At 46.3% G+C, this 16,687-nt stretch overlaps 1 protein-coding gene and 1 long non-coding RNA gene across 14 annotated transcripts in view; one reads left to right on the forward strand and one right to left on the reverse strand.

The window, feature by feature from the left end:
- Nucleotides 1-5,462: 5,462 nt before the first annotated feature.
- Nucleotides 5,463-15,576, forward strand: LOC148057383 (uncharacterized). Of its 6 annotated transcripts, none has more exons than XR_015704382.1 (5): nt 5,478-5,597; nt 7,664-7,715; nt 9,680-9,727; nt 12,341-12,424; nt 15,046-15,576. It is a non-coding gene; the product is annotated as an uncharacterized LOC148057383 (long non-coding RNA). The 6 variants fall into 6 exon arrangements; XR_015704383.1 differs by having other exon boundaries at nt 12,344-12,424; XR_015704402.1 differs by lacking the exon at nt 7,664-7,715 and having other exon boundaries at nt 5,463-5,597.
- Nucleotides 12,626-16,687, reverse strand: part of DLGAP1 (DLG associated protein 1) — a 430,969-nt gene continuing 426,907 nt past the window's right edge. For all 8 annotated transcript variants that reach the window (XM_087755762.1, XM_087755742.1, XM_087755734.1 and 5 more), the window contains one exon: nt 12,626-16,629. In XM_087755762.1, coding sequence (XP_087611888.1) covers nt 16,420-16,629 — 210 coding nt within the window. In that variant the 3' untranslated portion in view covers nt 12,626-16,419. The remainder of the gene's footprint in view (nt 16,630-16,687) is intronic.

Here is a 16,687-nt window from a genome sequence, read left to right on the forward strand (position 1 = left end):
CTATACAGGCTTGCAGACTAGAGTAGCTTCCAACAACAGATAAACTTCACAGCCCTTTGTAGCACCGCAATGCTGCTGCGTAATATGAATCACAGTTCCTGAAGCTGATGCAGACATGAGTAAGTCACATCTGCCTCCCAGCTAATCCCAGTTCTACTGGATAGCAGGGTTTCTGCCATATTTCCTGTGCTTCCACTGACAAACACAGTGTTGGTCTTTCAGCTGCTTACACCAGTGTGTAATAAACCTGAAAAGATGCACACAGGTAGCAGTGCTTTGAATCAGTGCCTTAACTGGGGGGCAGGTGGCAGCTTGTGAGGAGGGGTTGATTGAGTGCAGCTGACAACCACCTAACCCTGTTTCTTCTTGGACAACTTCTCTGGGACCACAGACCAAGGCTGTGGCTGTTTTCTCTAATTGCAGCCTAGCCAGTGCCTGCCCTGGGCAATGAGCCCTGTCTGTAGGTGTGTAACAACATTGCCCTCGGGCAGCAAAGAACCCTTGCCTGGGCATATATAAACACTGCACGTGGTTTTTGTTGTGAGCCTTGCATCAAATCATTCAGCTGATGATGAAGAGGATAAGCCTGACTGCAGTGAGAGCAGGTGAATCCCAGTGCTATGGGTTTTGCAGTAGGTATAGGTGTTTGCATGGCTTCCCCGAGTTGCTCCCTCTCTGCCATGCTGCTGGGGAAATACCGCCCTGGCAAGTGTTCCTGGAGCTCCTCCATCAGTGGCATTTCACGGGCTGCAAGAGCTCAACTTCTTTTTGAGAATATTCATTTTTATCAGTAGTAAGGAAACAATTCCCCATTGTGAGGCCTCTAAGTTTTACCACTATAGTATTTAATAAATGTACAGAAGATGTTTGGTCCCACCTCTGAAGTCCCTACAGTCTAATAGCATTTTGGACAATGATGTGTCATACACTTGAAGCTTGCTGCTGCTTCCTTCCCTGCAAACACTCGGGGCCAGAGCAGCTTACGTTAGGGATAAACCCTTCAGTTTCTTTAACTGATGTGTCCTACCTAGTTTCAGCATAAAACTGAGCATTCTTTCCTATCTCGACTTTGCCTTTAGTGTCCTAGGTTTTTTGCAGGAGCAAAATTTTTTCTGTTGATTGGCAAATAGATTTTAGTGCTTGGCTGGGGGCTTTCGGCCTTTTGACCTCTCCTTTAAAGGTGTTGATGGAAAAGACAATCTTGATCATAATTTACCACCAGCTCATAGATTTTACCAGGACACTATATACATAAATGTATATGTGTATATATATTCTAGTAAGGACACCATATATATATATGGTCCTGGTATTTTTATATATATATATATATATATAAAAACCCAAAATCACTGGACCAACTGTGGGAAGAACATGATATCCTCCAGCTTGCTTTCATGAATTTGTGTGGCTTGTCTTGGGAATTGTTCTGGATATCAGACACAGAACTGATGGTAAGGATCACAACAGTTTTGTACTTTTCCTGAGTAAGCGTTCAGCTGTTTTGCCAGAGCCTGTAATTTCACTTCCTTTTCTAGCCTGCAATGTTCTGATTGCCTGACCTTGTGCCGAATGTCTTATTTTGTTTTCTTTTGTACTTCTGGTCTCATTCCTTGTTTGAACTCTCCCTCTACCGTCTCTCTCCCTGTTTGACTTGAGAGTGCTTACATGATAATATCATACATAGTCCATTTAACTAGGTTAGAGATTATTTTGACTAGTTTCGTACTGTTTTGAAAGTCATCTGATCCTTGCTACCCCGCTAAACTAACCACAACAGCAGATCTTGCTCTGATGCAAACAAATCAACTTCTGTTCATGGGAGAGAGCACATCTTCCCTGTGTAGATAGCTCGGCTTTTTTCTAACTTCTGCTTTCTGTGACATGACAGGGGTAAGCCGAAGAGAGAAGCAATTAGTGATAATATCCATCGGGCATTTTTAAAAACGGAGGGATTGTTTTTAGTTTCGAGTCGGTGGCGTTTCTGGTTTCAGCACGCAGTCCTGGCTCTGCTGCTACGGGCCTTCCCCAGGTGGACGTCCCACCAGGTGAGGTGTGAAGCAGGCATTCCTCTGCCAACCTTGACTAAAAGGTTAGTTCAGGTTATCATATTAAACGCTACTTAGGCAGTTGCTGCTGTAACTCATTCTTCATGTTAAATTCAGCTGGCTTGCGTTCAGCCAAGGTATTTCCAGTGATGTGCTGCCAACTTTCTCCAAGGGCTTCCTCAAAAGCCTTTCTTCCTTAGCTGGTGATACATGGAAGAAAACTCCTGTAAATATCTCCTTTTAGTTTACAGGTTTGCATCTGCATAGCACATACTGTCTGTTGTAAAGCTACACATCCCTTCCTCTACCAAACCAGACCTCCTTGACCCCCTGATCCCTCTGTCCTGCCACAAGCAACTTCAGCCAGCTTCACCTCCTTGCCTGCTGAGACTTGTCACCATATCAGCTGCCCTGGCCCTGGCGGCTGTCCCCAAGTTTCTGGAGGCTGTGGATGGCTGCTCAGATGCAGAAGGCTTCCTTCATTGTCTGGTCAGTAAAATAATAGATGTGCTCTGGGTCTTTGAGAGACACCTGGTCTTATTTCTCACCTACTGTGTCCATGACACTTGGGGGTGGGGGCAAATGTCCCAGTTGCCCTCTGAAGGGAGAGTGTCATTCCCTACCGTCTTTTCAGACCCTAGGAGGAGGTGGTGGGAATGTGGGCATACAGGAATCTCTGTGGGAGAGTTCCCACTTGGTCCTGCAACATCTTACTCCTTCACCTGGATGCGAGTGTGGGAGCGGTGCGGGTCCCCAGGCCAGAAGGGTGCCAGTGGTCTCGGGGAGGGTTGCACGTGAAGCCTGGCTGGGGAGTGTGCCAACAGCTGGCACCACTCTCTCAGCTTCCTCTGATGTGGCAACTTGAATTTAAATAAGCAGCACATGTGGAGGTTTGGGAGGGCATCATTTTGCCTCCTATTTACTCTGATAAGCAACAGGTATTTCCACTGCGAGAAATTTCTTTTCCTTTCCGTTTTCAAATGTGGTGATACAGAAGCTCAGGTTTCCTCCCACAGGGTCGGAGGAGCGAGGAGGGGAGCGCGGACCAGCTGATGCCTATGTTAGCCAGACTCTCCCCATCTGGCAAAGCCAGTCATCAGTGGCGCGACCCTGCTGCTCCGTGATGCTTGTTGAACTCAGAAGGAGCTTGATTTCAGATCCTCTACTTCCCTGAAGATTTGCCTTTAATCCTCGCCTTACCCCAGCCCTCTTCCACTTTTGCTAGCCGGTCTGGGCTGAGGCGGGCTGCCCTGGCCGCCTTCCCCAGTGCCTGCGGACTCCCTTGGCAGGGTGCGGGGAGCTGCTGTTGCAGAGCTGGAGCTGCTCCCTCCACCTGGGGCTAATTACACGCCGCTTCCTCTCCAGCTGCCAGGGGCCTGGATGGAGAGCAGGGAAATCACATACGAGGCGCTCGTAAAAGCCGCAGCTCAGCCCTCGGTGCCTCGGCCCTTTCTGCCATTGAAGGAAGAGCTGGCTGAGCCTCCCTTCCCGCGGGATGCGCTTCCTGCCGTAGGAAATCCCCTGCTGCAAGGCAGCCTGGGACACCCACCATCGGGATTTTAAACTGCGGCCAGTCAGCGCTGGCTGGGTACAGGACGAGAGCTACAGGTTTTGAGAAAGCCCTAATAAACCTTTCGATTATGCGTAAGAAAAAATAAATAATCCTTCCAGCTCCTCAGCTATGTGGTTTGCCTAAACTCACTTCCCCGGGGTACCTCAGAGTTTGATCTTTACATGTGGGCTTTTTAGATATCATTTCTTAAAAACTTAACTGTTCCGGCAACAGGATCGTAATCTGCCTTTGATCCCGTAAACTGTTGAACCACAACTCTATCTGTTGCCCAAGGACTGCAGGAAATGTACACAGGCTTATGCAAATTTCTAGGAGAGGGAATGTTTTGCAGGACTGGAGCGGGACGGGGACGGGGACGGGGGGGGGGAAGATGTCTGTTGCTGCAACTCCCAGTTTCTGGATTGCAGCTGAATAGTTGGGCAGTCCTGACACTCTCCTGTGTCACCCTGCTGCCAGTTCCCACGGCTTCTACCCCTCGCTGCTCGCAGCCCAGTTGTGCAAGCCTGGAGCGGCGAGGTTTTTCCAGAGCTCTTCTCATGTACGCTGGTGGCATTTGCAAGCAGAGTCTGCAAGCTGGGTCCTTTGGCTGCGTTTTTCTCCAAACAGCCACAGCGACTGCAATGTTCATGTTTTGCCTTTAAATCCCCATGACTTTTGCCAGTTGGGGGATATTTGCATGGGGGTGGGTGAATTTTGACGGTAAGAGACAAAACAATTTCTTTGGAAACCTTGAGGGGAGCCAAGGCTGCGCCAGCGCCCAACCAAGGCAGGATGCAGCAACAACACAGTGGGGGCACAGCCCGCAGCTGGGGAGCTGTCAGGCAGGACTTTAATTCTGTGTAAAATGTGAATTTGCCTCTTTCCCAGACTTGTAAAAGAATACTCAAACCCTTGTAAAGAGGCAGGTTGAGTGTAGTGTGGGAGTACGTCCACCCTCGCATTCGGAACAACTCTGCTTTACATCTGAACACTTGCTCAGGGTAGCAGGTCCTGCTAAAAAATAAAATTAGAGATCCCTGCATCCCTTCTCTGTTTTTTCTTTTTTCTTTTTTTTTGGTATGTAGGCCAAGCGATATGACACTGGACTTTGGTACTTCACCTGATTTACTTTAATTTGCATGTTGAGGACAGCTGTCAAAAGGGCAGGATGAGCCCTCCATCGCTCAGTCGCCCTGGCAGGACTCCCCTGGCAGCTGTGCCGCCATGCCGCGCCGTGCCAGGGGAGGACGTGCTACCTCCAGCGCATGGCCCAGCATTTTTCGTAAGCCGCATGTGCTGCGCAGGTATGGGGCTGCACACACCAGAATGTGGGGCAGCACTGCTTCAGCTGGGCATGAGTTTGTTTTGCTGTTTCTGTTTGTTTTCTTCACCTCGGTGATAATTCTTACCCAATGCACGATCTCTGCTCTGTGTACTTTACTACTCATTGTGATAATCAAAATCCGGCCCTGAACTTTTTCACTACAAAGAAAACAAGAACTTTGCCCCATCGGCTGTTCACAGGGCATCTGGCAGCACAGCAGCCCTTTCTCACGTGCAAAAAGCCCCAAAATCTGTGGAAATCAAGGTTACGCTGACAGCAGAGCACTTACTGGTTTTTCACCGGTGTGGGTGGAGATCAGGTGCTTTGACGTGACCTGAGATTTCTAGTGTTAACCTCCTCTTAAAAAAGACAAGGCACCCAACCGGTCGGTGCAAACAAACCTATAAACACCAGGATCGCCAATAACGTGCCGTATGTGGCTCAAAGTGCAACCTGTGATGGCCAAGTGCTGAAACATTAACCAGACCTTGGAACACCGTCTGTAGTTGCCGCTCGGTGCCCATGCCGTCGCTCCCGGGAGCGGGGAACGAGGGCTGCACCATTATTGCTGTGTGCGGAGAAAGGGTGCAGCGGTGTTTGCACAGTGCGGACAGAAGCACTGGAGGCGGCCCTGAGGCGTTATGTGCATGGCGGCGGGGGCAGCAATAAAAAGGTACGAGCTTCCCTGTGCGGGGAAGAGGGAGATTCCGAGAGCTTAAATCTCAGCTTCTGGCTCTCACTGCAGTGCTCTGGCAAGCAAACACGGTGGTGGCGGTGGTGTGAGGCCATCCTTCCACATGCACTCCTGTATTTGCAGGTATAACATGTCTGTGGGTGAAACCCCTGACTCTAAGCCTCCCCCTGCCCCCAAATGAGGTAAGGCTTGTGGGAAGAACAAATATAATTTATGAAATTGAGGGCTGCAATGGCAGGGGAAAAGAGGCATGCTAGAGATGCTTCTGGGCCCACACCTCAGATGATTTGGATCTGGGTGGTGTTTTGGTGTTGGTTTTTTTTTAACACTGGTGAGCTGTCCTGGAGATCAGGTGAGGAGATACGAGGAGCCAGAAAGTGTTTCTGAGCATGCAAGTGTTGTAATCACATTACTGCTCCCTGAGCTCAGCTGACACAGGAGACTGGTAAACATCTCCCACTGCCTGGGTAGGTGACAGTACATAAATCTTCAGAGCACCCTGAGGAATAACAAGTCTTTTGCAACTTTGCCTTTGAACTCTGAAGAAGTTGTGCATGCATGATGGATGGCGGCGGCGCCCGGCCATACTCCGAGGGGCAGCGCAGCTCCTGACTCCCTCGCAGAGGTTTTATTCTCACCTGGAGGAAGGGTATAGCCAGGCTGCGTGCCAGCACCCGCACTCACAGCTGTAGAAACTGTCATTGCCTTTCCAAACACCAGCACCCTCAGCAAGGTGCTTGCAGCCACCTTGCACGCTTGGCATTGGCCCAAAAGCCATTCTTATCGCGTCTGCTCATACTATATACATGTGTAATGTTAACTTACCTGATTCTTGCTATGGCTTTCTCCACAGCCACTACCACATATCCGTGTCTTATCGGTGTGGTGGCTTTGGGAGCAGCCTCTTCCATTAAGGCGTAGAGTGAGTTTACCTGACAGCGTGTCCCCATTCAGGAGCAGCAAAGCAATGCCTTGCCCTGCTTGTGCTGAATCATTGTTACCTGGCAAGGGTTCGGGAACCGTGAGATCATATTTTATTACAGTATATTGCAGCTGCAGAAAAAAGTATTCGATTTTGTGTTGATATCAAAAGACTAATTCTTGGTCAGGATGACAAAGTCTTTGTATACCCAAAGTCCTATACTGGCCTTTGCCTTCACAGCTCTTTGTAAAGTAATTGCTCTCCTCGTAGTGGCAAAAGAAAGGACATGCTCATTTATGACACTTTAAATCATACCATTAATTTCCAAAGATAAACAACAAAATTGTAGCAGAAAGCTCTGGTGCAGGACTCTCTGGATTGTAAACACTGCAAGACAGAAACCATCAATATTTGCATAGTGTTCAACCCAGCACAGCACAGCTTCTCTAGTTGGGGCTTTGAAGGCATGCTAATAGGGATATTAAATCACACTGAATACCTTCTTACAATATTTACAGTTTAACAATAACCGTGCATGCATGTGCCCAAGACTGTGGATTGTGACCATGCAGCACCGGAATCAGAAAACCCACGGTGAGGCCAAGCACTGCGATACAGCCCCCCGCTCATCCCGCGCTCTGCTTATCGCGTGTGCACCGCGGTAGCTGGGATCCTTTCAGGTGCTGTCAATATTCATCAGAAGCAACTTCTTAAAAGGAGCGATGTGAGAGAAAGTGCGTTACTGTGTGAGCTGTCACCAGATGTGCCCAGGACTGTGGACTGAAAAGGCAGGGGGAAAAAAAGAGCATTAAAAACACCATTGCCATGTTGCCCTCTGGGCTTACACAAATGTGACACAGAGAAGAATTAGACTTTTGCGGTTTCATGTTTCCTTGACCTTTTGAGAGAGGAAGGGAAAAATGGATCCAACTTCTGCTCCTAGTTATAAAGCTGAAAGTCCAGAGCAAATATAATACACTGGCTCCCGAGGTGTGAAAGCAGAGTTTCATGTTGTCTATTGAAAAATCAGAGAGAGAGAGAGAGAGAGATGAGGTGTAAAGATAACTGAACAAAAGCTGGATGAGTTGAAAGCTAAACCTCTGTCCCATTATTGGTGTTTAAGGAGATTCGTCCAGCCTGCTCTGGTGGGATTTCTGACCCGGCATCAGTGCAAGGTAAAGCAGAAAACACGTGGCTCCTGCAGCACAATGTCCTCTTACCGTATGAGTGAGGGATGTGCCACGAGGGAAGGCTCCCAGACAGCGGCACCTCAGCTGGCAGACCCTGGCAGTGGTGGCTATGGCATGTGGCAGAGATGCTGCGACAGCACCCGCGTCGCGCTCACTTGACACTTGAGAAAGCCTTGGACCATTAGCTTTAAGCTCACACGTGCTACTTGACATGAAAACATTTCCAGTTAAAAATCATTTCAGAATATTGTTATATTGGCTCACGCAACTGTTGACAAACAAAATCTGCTTGGAGTACACTTTAATAACAAACTCTGCGTGTTTCAACAGGTTTTCTTTGTTTTGGCTTGGTTTCCTGATTTTATTACCTGCCTTCTACTAAGAAATATTTTAGCTCAGAGAGGACAAATACAGAGGGTGGGCTGCTTCCTACCTGAAATCTCAGCATTGCCTGGGAGAAGCTGATCGACACGAATCATCGCAATGAACGCAGTACTGCACACAAGTAGCTTTTTTCCCCTTTTGTATACAAGCACAAAGCTATTAAGCAAAGGATGAGAAACGCGTGGAGTACACCACAGTTTGCTAACGTATGGCTGGGTTCCCAGGTCCATGTACATTCTTGCAGACAGGCTGTGGTTGTCATGATGCTATTGCCAGGAAAGATGTAAACAAAAGGAAACCTCTCATTGTCAGTTGAAGCATTAGGTTAGTAATACAAAAGAGTACTTCATAGAGTCTTTCAGATTGATACATGCTCTCTATTTATCAGAGGTGCTATTTGCTATGTGTAGTCATACGGCTTCGTTTACGTAAGTCACCGGTTTTTACATTTTTTTAAAATCACAGCAATATTTACTGTGGTGAGTCAGGGCAGTGAGCAAGGTCATAGGAACCTCTCGCATAAGATCATGACTTAAAAATCAGGTGTTTTAGGCATAGGTCTTCTGAGTTCACTCAGAGATTGACAAACAGATGTGTTTCCAATGAAGGTGCTAAAGGTTCATCTTTATGCCTTGGCTAAATTTCACAGCTGGCAATTAGCCTGGGGTGAAGTCTCCTTTCTCTCCCAACAGTGTAAATGCAACTGTGTAACTTCACTACAAATCCAACACTGCCGTTTATGCTGGATTAAAACAGTTGCTCGCAAGATGAAAACAAGACTCACCCTTTCAAACTCTTCTTTTCCACCACGACAGCTTACATCATGGAAATAACAGCCATGAACTGACCTGGGTTACTTTTGGGTTACGTTACTTGTGTTAAATCCCCAGCACGTTCCCCTAGAGTGGACACCGTTTCAGTAGCGCATGACAAAGCCCTACCCCATGCGAGCCCCAGTGCTGCCCAGCAACTTGCATCTCCCCTGCCCTCGGCTGGGGGCCCAGGGGCTCCTTAAGAGCATGATGCTGCCCTGGCATGTTGTCTAAATTGTGGTTATGGTGGCACTGATGCAGCGGGAAGGGATATTAGTTATTTAGAAACTACTTAACGAAGCGTTGTTCCAAGATGGGAAGGAATCTCCCCCTTCAGCTGTTGCTACAGATTGTGACAGGTCACGGATGAACTTGTTGCAGCTGTAATGGTGATATCCAGGCTCTTCTGCCAAGTCCCTCTCCTTCCTTCTGCTTTCCTCCTTCCCTAGGGCCACTGGTGGCACTCCCTGTTTTGGCTCTCAGTACCATGGCCCATGCTCTCAGTGCTCATTTCACCCCAGTACCACAGCACGGCAAAATGACATCACAACTTCGGTGCACCACTTGTGAGCTGCCTGACCAGTACCAATTTTTTCCCTTTCACTGTCAATTATTGTGTGCAGAGGTGAGGAACAACACACACTTAAGAAGTGCATCATTTATCTCCATTTCCCCCCCTTAGGCCCAGTGTAACCATGATTTGCCAGAACTCTCTACAAATTGAAGAAGTTTCAGTATTGTTTTTTTTTTCAGGTGGTTGGAAAGTTTTCTTCCCAAGATCGGCAAAACAACTGGAGCACAGTGAGTTATTATTATGAACACTTATTCCAGATAAAAGGAAAAAAGAACATGCTATAAGATGACAAATAACGTAGCCCAACTCGTGCAAGGCATTAACATCTCAGTGCTACATACTTTGTGGAGCGTGCACAGCAAAAGCAGGGATGATCGCAGTTCTGGTTCAAGGACTGCAGCAATCCATCGCTGAACACACGCTCACTGAGTGATTCCAGATTGCAGTTTTGAGCAGCGATAGCCAGTACAATAGGAAAAAAATAAGCTGTACTGTTTTAAGGACATGACTTTGATAATTCTCTAGTTAAAAGCCAGGGAGATAAGTGATAGGCCAGGCATTCCCACTGGGGAAATAAATAGGTTAGTTACACAAGAAGGGGTTACCTTTTGCTATTTAACAAACATCTTGGCTCCCTAGTTACCGTCTCCAAACTAAGATGTCTGCCTCAGCACACGGTTGTTTATCCAAGTGACTTATCTTACCTCGGTGAGACATTTGATACCCATAAAACATCTGTCCCACTCTGTCCTACTGCTTTTCTTTAACTCCAGGCAAGGCCCGTTCCTTTGCCCAAACCTTTGACAGCTTTGAAACATGGCAGAGCATCGTTGTCGGTGCGGCTCTGGGGCCGTGCGGTGTTTGCCTTCTCCAGGGGCTCCGCAACACTCCAGTATTTCTCCTCTTTGAATAGAGCTGGCAAAATCCATAATTGCTTCCATTCTGCTTGGCTAAAAATGAGGAAAAGCCCAGCACCCCACCACGGGGATTGTTCAGCTCAGAGTCGATACGATGAAGGCCTCTACACCAGGAGTCACCCATAATAGGTGGTGGCAATGTCACAACTCAGCTTGTTTTTTAATATATCTCTTTTTTTTTTCTCCTTTCACGTGTTGTTTTTTTCCCCCCCTGGGTGGAGCACAACCGGGGAGGTGATGACTTACCTGCCACAGCTCCGTAGATCGCAATCTGGAACTGACAGAGTGTTAACACAATGCCCCAGCAGAGCTTTTCTGTCTCTAATTTCTGTGATTATATTGTTACCAAATCAGTGAAGAGAACCATGAAAAACACAATTACCAGGAAGCCCTGTTCCTTTCCTCGTCCCTTTGTCTCACTGCGGATCAGGCGTGTGACTCACTGAGCAATAGCGGACCCGCTGTATTCGCCCACGCTACCAAAAGGGTGCTGCCTGCTGATGGGACCCAAAGCGTGGGAAAGCCTGACTGCTGGCTGAAGAGGCCAGTCACCTCATGTTTTGCGGCTGGCACCCAAATGCATCCTGATGAATCGAGTGACAGCAGCTACCTGCTCCTGCTACAACAGCGGCCGAGCAGCAGCGCAAAAGAGGGGCTGTAAAAACCTCCCTGCCACGTACGAAAGCACAGGGAAGATGGTTGTGAATGAGCTTGCCGTGGCAGGGCAGCAATTTTTTTTTAGGTCACTGGCATAGCATCAGACTAAAGGGAAAGGGGATGAGTATGTTTTGACCGTGGGTGCTGGTTGCCGGTTTGCTCAGTGCAAGCCCACCTGTGCATCACAGGCTGGTGGGGCTGAGCCGACCCCGTTACGTGGCGTGTAGTGGGAAACGAGAACTTCACTTGTTGACTGCACTCCAAATCATGTATAAACATAAGACTCCAACAACAAATGCCAATAGCAGCAGAGTGGCAGATATTTTTATTATTAATTGCTATCAAAAATGTCAGCTGAAAGTCAACACCAACTCTCAACAGATCTGACAGGCGAACATGCTCCAAACTGACGCTTGAAATATATTATTTGCCTATTGCGTGCTGCAAAAATAGATGTCTAGCAGGAGAGAACAGGCTTCGGCAAACAAACTGACAACAAGCTATGCTTGAGGGGAAGGCTCATGATTTGATCTGGAAGGGAACACTGAGTGTAAATAGGGATAAAATTTACCTTAAGCATGCACGAAAGGCAGAGCTATGAGCCATGGTTTGGACTTCTTCATTCTTCTGACAGAGAACAGCTTGAAACATATCTGCTATTTTATGCCCTCTGATCTATTCTCATTACAAAAAGATACCAGCCAGCTCAGAAAGGTTTTTAAATAATAAAACTTTTTTTTTTTTCCATCCCTGGTATATCAGTTTATCAGTGACCAACGAGAACATAAATTCCAGCAGATGAAGGGATATCCCTTCATCTCGGTGGTAATAAAACTTTAAGCAGAAGTTTCCCTGCCTATAGATCCCTGGCACAAATCTTCCTGATCTTCCTGCGCTGAGGGTCTAAACGTGGGCAAATGGTATGTGGTGCAGCGCTGGCATGCTATTAATATGACTGTTGGGCTCTATAGACCGAATCAGAATTTGTTTAAATGCTGGTATAGCCATGAGCAACATCATCGGGGACATATTTCTGTGGGATGTGGTGACTGACTTTATTTCATGTACTGGGAAAAACCCAGTCTGGAAGCAGGACTCCAGTGAAGGGAAAGTCAGCTATCTCTGCCAGGGATCTCTTTCGCCCCCCCCAACCCCGGAGATAAGCGCAAGATGAAGGGAACCAGTGCAGGAGAGGGGGAAAGAAACGGGCTGGGGGCTTCTCGCTGCTTCTTTTGAAGTCACCAGCAAAACTCCTGCCATCTTCAGCAGGGTTTGGCTGGGCTCCGTGCAGAAGCGCCTTTGAAGATTTTGCTAAGGCTCAAGGCCTCGATCATGGCAACATTTACGCCTGTGAGTAACTCTGTGCAGATGAGCACTTCCAGGGCACTCAGCGGGACTCTTCGTATGAGACTTTGCAGGATCAGTCTTAAGCAATGCGTGCTTAAGAGAAACATTCTGCTTGTGCTTTTATCCTTGACCACATCAAATGAAACGCCTTGGCAGTTCTGAGAGAACGAATTTGCATTGAAAACCCACAGCTCTTACAAGCAGTGCATTAATTATTTTATTAATTTGCTCTTTTTACATTATGGGAAACATTCATCTATTTACATTTTCCTGTCCACACACAAATTAGATAGATAATCCTATGGAAACCCAAATCGTTAAGCCATAAAAACACTCTCCTCGTCTAAAGGCTTTCGAATTTGTGTCTTTTGTTTCAAATCAAAAACATTTTTAAAATCACATTTGGGAATGCAGGTAGGCCAGTGATTTACATTCCAGTTACTTAAAATATGCATTTGACCATTTTCCTTAAAAAAAACCCAAACCAAAAAACCAATAAATTCACAAAGATACAGTTTAAATTAAAGTGATAGTGCACATCAAAGCATTAAGGGAACACCAATAAATAAACTGAAATATATTACAAATAAATTATTTCTATTTACCTTTTCAAATATTAAAAATCTTTAATCCATTTCTTCATCTTTCTTTACAAAAAGATTATGAGAATTTTATGGAAACATCTGCAAAAAATATAATAAATACTTCTTTTTTTTTTAACTTTTGAAGCAGGAAACAAAAGCAACCTTTTCTAAAATTTCCCCCAAGGAAAAAAAAAAACCAATACTTTAGTCCCAAAGTGAAACAGAATATAGGCATTTTTAATATACACTGGGCAGGTTAGACTAAAAACAAATAGTTACAAATTATACTAAAACAGATGATAGAGCAGATATACTAGCATTAGTGTCAGTAAATGAGTCAAGTGGTTAACTAGTGGCATTCTAGGGGCAGAATTATTCTATTTTATATTTCTTGGTCTTGGCTGTATTTTTAATATTTTGCTAAAAAACTAAGTAAACATTACAATACCCTCTTCAGTGCCAAATGAACTAACAGGCGTTCAGCTAAGAATAGATTCATTTAAAATAGATACGAAAAATATTCTATGATATACAAATAGAGTAATTCATAATGTACAAGACTAGACAGTCTTCGCTTTTCTGCTTTTTTAGGGATAAACTTGCTGGATATAAATTTCTGTAGCCACTTGTCAACCAAAGTCTTAACTCATCTTTCATAAAACGTTCACAAAACTAAATAATTCTGCGACAGAGTTGTGAATGTGGACTCTCACCTGGATACTGCTTTGAATATTTCAGTACAAATGAGTTCCAAATAATTAATACTCCCTATGACTATATATGCTCAAAAGTGGCAGTTGGCACGATTACATACTGCAAACACGGTGATGTTTCGTTGCTGCTAAAAGTTAAACGCAGTGTTTCAAAACTAGCAAATACACTGGTATTCAAACGCTTAGAGGGTCAAACCTTTCGAAGCTCCTGTAACACAAAGCACTCTAGGGTTACACTGGATTTCTGATTATTCTAGTTAAAAGTCTTTTATATATTAAATTATTAGCCCTTATCTTGTAAACCACAGCAGTAAATATTTGTGCCCTGTTTATAAAGACATAGCTCAGATATCAATGGCTTTGAGAGGTAGCAAATTCTCTAGTGGTTTTAGTATGCTCTCATGAAAATACTTGGTGCCAGAACCTATTACCTCTCCTATTTTCTTCAATAAAATTAAATTAGCACCTGGCTATGATGTTGTAGGAAAAGAAGCTGTCTGGCATGAACTCAATGAATAGTTTTAGCAAGAGCTTAACTTTTTGATGACGATTTTAAATGCTTTGTAAATGCAAGCTGCAGAATTGCACCACCTGTGCAGTGGGATTTTTCGTGAGTTGGACCATCCATAAAAGAAGTTTAACAGCTACGGGCACAGCCAGCCAGCGCTGGCGTGCGGCAACAGCTGCACCCTGTGCCCCTCCATGGCGGGGGCTGTCCCGGCCCCTGCTCTCGTTGGGAGCAGAAAGCAGCCTGCCTTCCTCTCCCGCATAGCCATGCCCTGCCAGCCAGGGCGAAGAGCATGCAGGGACCAGCGGAGGGGTCCGGAAAGCATCGCCGCGGTGCTGCACACACACCGGGGGCCACACAGCGCTCCTCTGCCCCGGACCAGCCCCATCATCCAAACCAGCTCACGCTAATTCTGCTTTCAGCAGCACAGGCCAGCTAGGCACGCGTGTGCACGCACACACACTCACACGCACAACTTGCTTTCAGCAACATGCCTGACATAGCTTTCCTAATGTTGGCACAAGAGGTTTCGGTAGCGGCGTGGTCAGCATCGTTCCCTGTCAGAGGAGGTGGAGGACAAGCTCCTGCCTCAGCTGGGGGTGGCTGGGGGGGACAGACACGCAGGGGCTGACCTCTCACGCTCCTCTCCAGCCCTATTGTCTGCCATTTCCCCCCAGTATTAATGAGCTACTTGGGACGCATATTTTTCGTGACTGCAAAACAATGGCAGAAGCCAGGGTAGGAAGGCTTGTCGTGAAAAAAAATTAAGCTCATATTGATCCCATAACTTGTGAAAAATACTTTATTGTTCTTCTTCAGATGGGTATTTTATACTATTAAGAGGAGGCTGAATTGGAAACTTACTCCTAGATATGGACCGTTTGGTGATAAGCAGTCTGAACTGTAGCATACAACCGGCTGTGGACAGAGCAAAGCAAGCCTGGCCTGGAAAAGCATCAGAGGCTCCATGTGCAACAATTCGCCTACAGGTGTCCGTGTGTGGCTGCGTGGACGTGTGAGATCAGATGGTCCCACCGAGATTAAGACATCAACAAAACCAAGCTTTTTTTCTTTTTTCTTTTTTTTTTTTTTTTAACCAATATAATCCATACAATACAATACAAGAGGAATTGACAATACAGTACAATTTTAAAAATTCTTAATACTTGGACAAGAAAATCCTTCTTTCGTATTATCTCTTCAACTGTCATTGCTTCTTATCTCCTTCCTTTTCACTCTTTTATTGCCTTTCAAAATAGATTATTTCCCTGGAAGATCGAATTTACAATCTTCTGCTGATTGAAATGTTTAAGTAGTGATTGATGAAATAAAAATGAGGCAGTTTGTGCAGCTGTGAGTGTGCAGGTATCTTTCCACAGGATCTTTTCTATCCCTCGCCATCTCACCTGCGGGATATGCTTCCACTTTTTCACCCCCACAGATCTGTGTTTTCTTCTCCCTCCCCTCCCCACTCCCGCCCCAGCCCCCTCCCCTTGTGTGACTCCTTAAATTCAGGTGAGAAGGTGTGATTCGGAGGTTTAGAATAAAGTGCGCCATCTGCTTTAAAAAAAACAGTAATAAAAAGAAGGGAATCCGAGTCATAGCTCCTTTCATCTTTTGTGAGGAAGACGGCAGAGTCCGAAAGGATCACCCTGCATGACTGAAATTTCCAAAGTCCCCTACAGTTTGATATTGCTGTACACTGGGTAACAGACTAGCTTTAGGTCAACTAAAGATCATGAGTAAGTTAAACGGAGCATCTACTGTACAGGTGCGCGGGTGTGTGGAAGTCTGAGCGCTGCGTTTATTTGTTTCAAACAGAAAAAAAAAAAAAAAGGATCGTACTCGTTTACATGAGGCAAAGTGGCAGCATCAGTACATGTGACAAAGCATCGTGAAGACATGGGCGAACCTTCAGAAAGCAAGGGTGATTAGAGGACATCTCTCGGAGGACCGACAACTACGCCACGGCAGTGGAGTTCACTGGGAGCATCGGGGCGGCTGCGTACAGAGAGAGGGGAGGGGGAGAGGAGGGGAGAGAGAGCGAGAGAGAGGAGGAGGAGGAGGAGGAGGAGGAAGAGGAGGCGGAGGAGGAGGTACAAATACTTCGTGGTGACCTTGAGCAGGAGCCTAGAGGGGCAGATTATACATGAGGCTTGTCTTGCCAGAGAGAGTCCTCCCGGTTGGATCCCTTCATAGCCTGGTCTGGGCTTCGGGGATGTATATCTCAATGCTTTCGGCGCTCTCGGTAGCTGAGTTCTGGCGGACCGATGCAGCGCGCTTGGCAGCCATCAGCCGTTTCCGGGCCTCTTGACGCTGCGAGCTTTCCAGAGAGCGTTCTCGTATGAGTGGCACCTGACCTTTCGATGGCTTCTTTGGCACTGGAGGAGGGACCCTTCTCTCCTGATCAAAGCAGAAGGTTAATGGCATTATACAGCTTCTCAGGGAAAGGCGGGAAAAA

The sequence above is a fragment of the Nipponia nippon genome, unplaced genomic scaffold (genome assembly GCF_047370975.1).
Source record: "Nipponia nippon isolate SJK-2023a ecotype South Korea unplaced genomic scaffold, ASM4737097v1 scaffold_1, whole genome shotgun sequence".
In the NCBI taxonomy this organism is placed as follows: Eukaryota; Metazoa; Chordata; class Aves; order Pelecaniformes; family Threskiornithidae; genus Nipponia; species Nipponia nippon.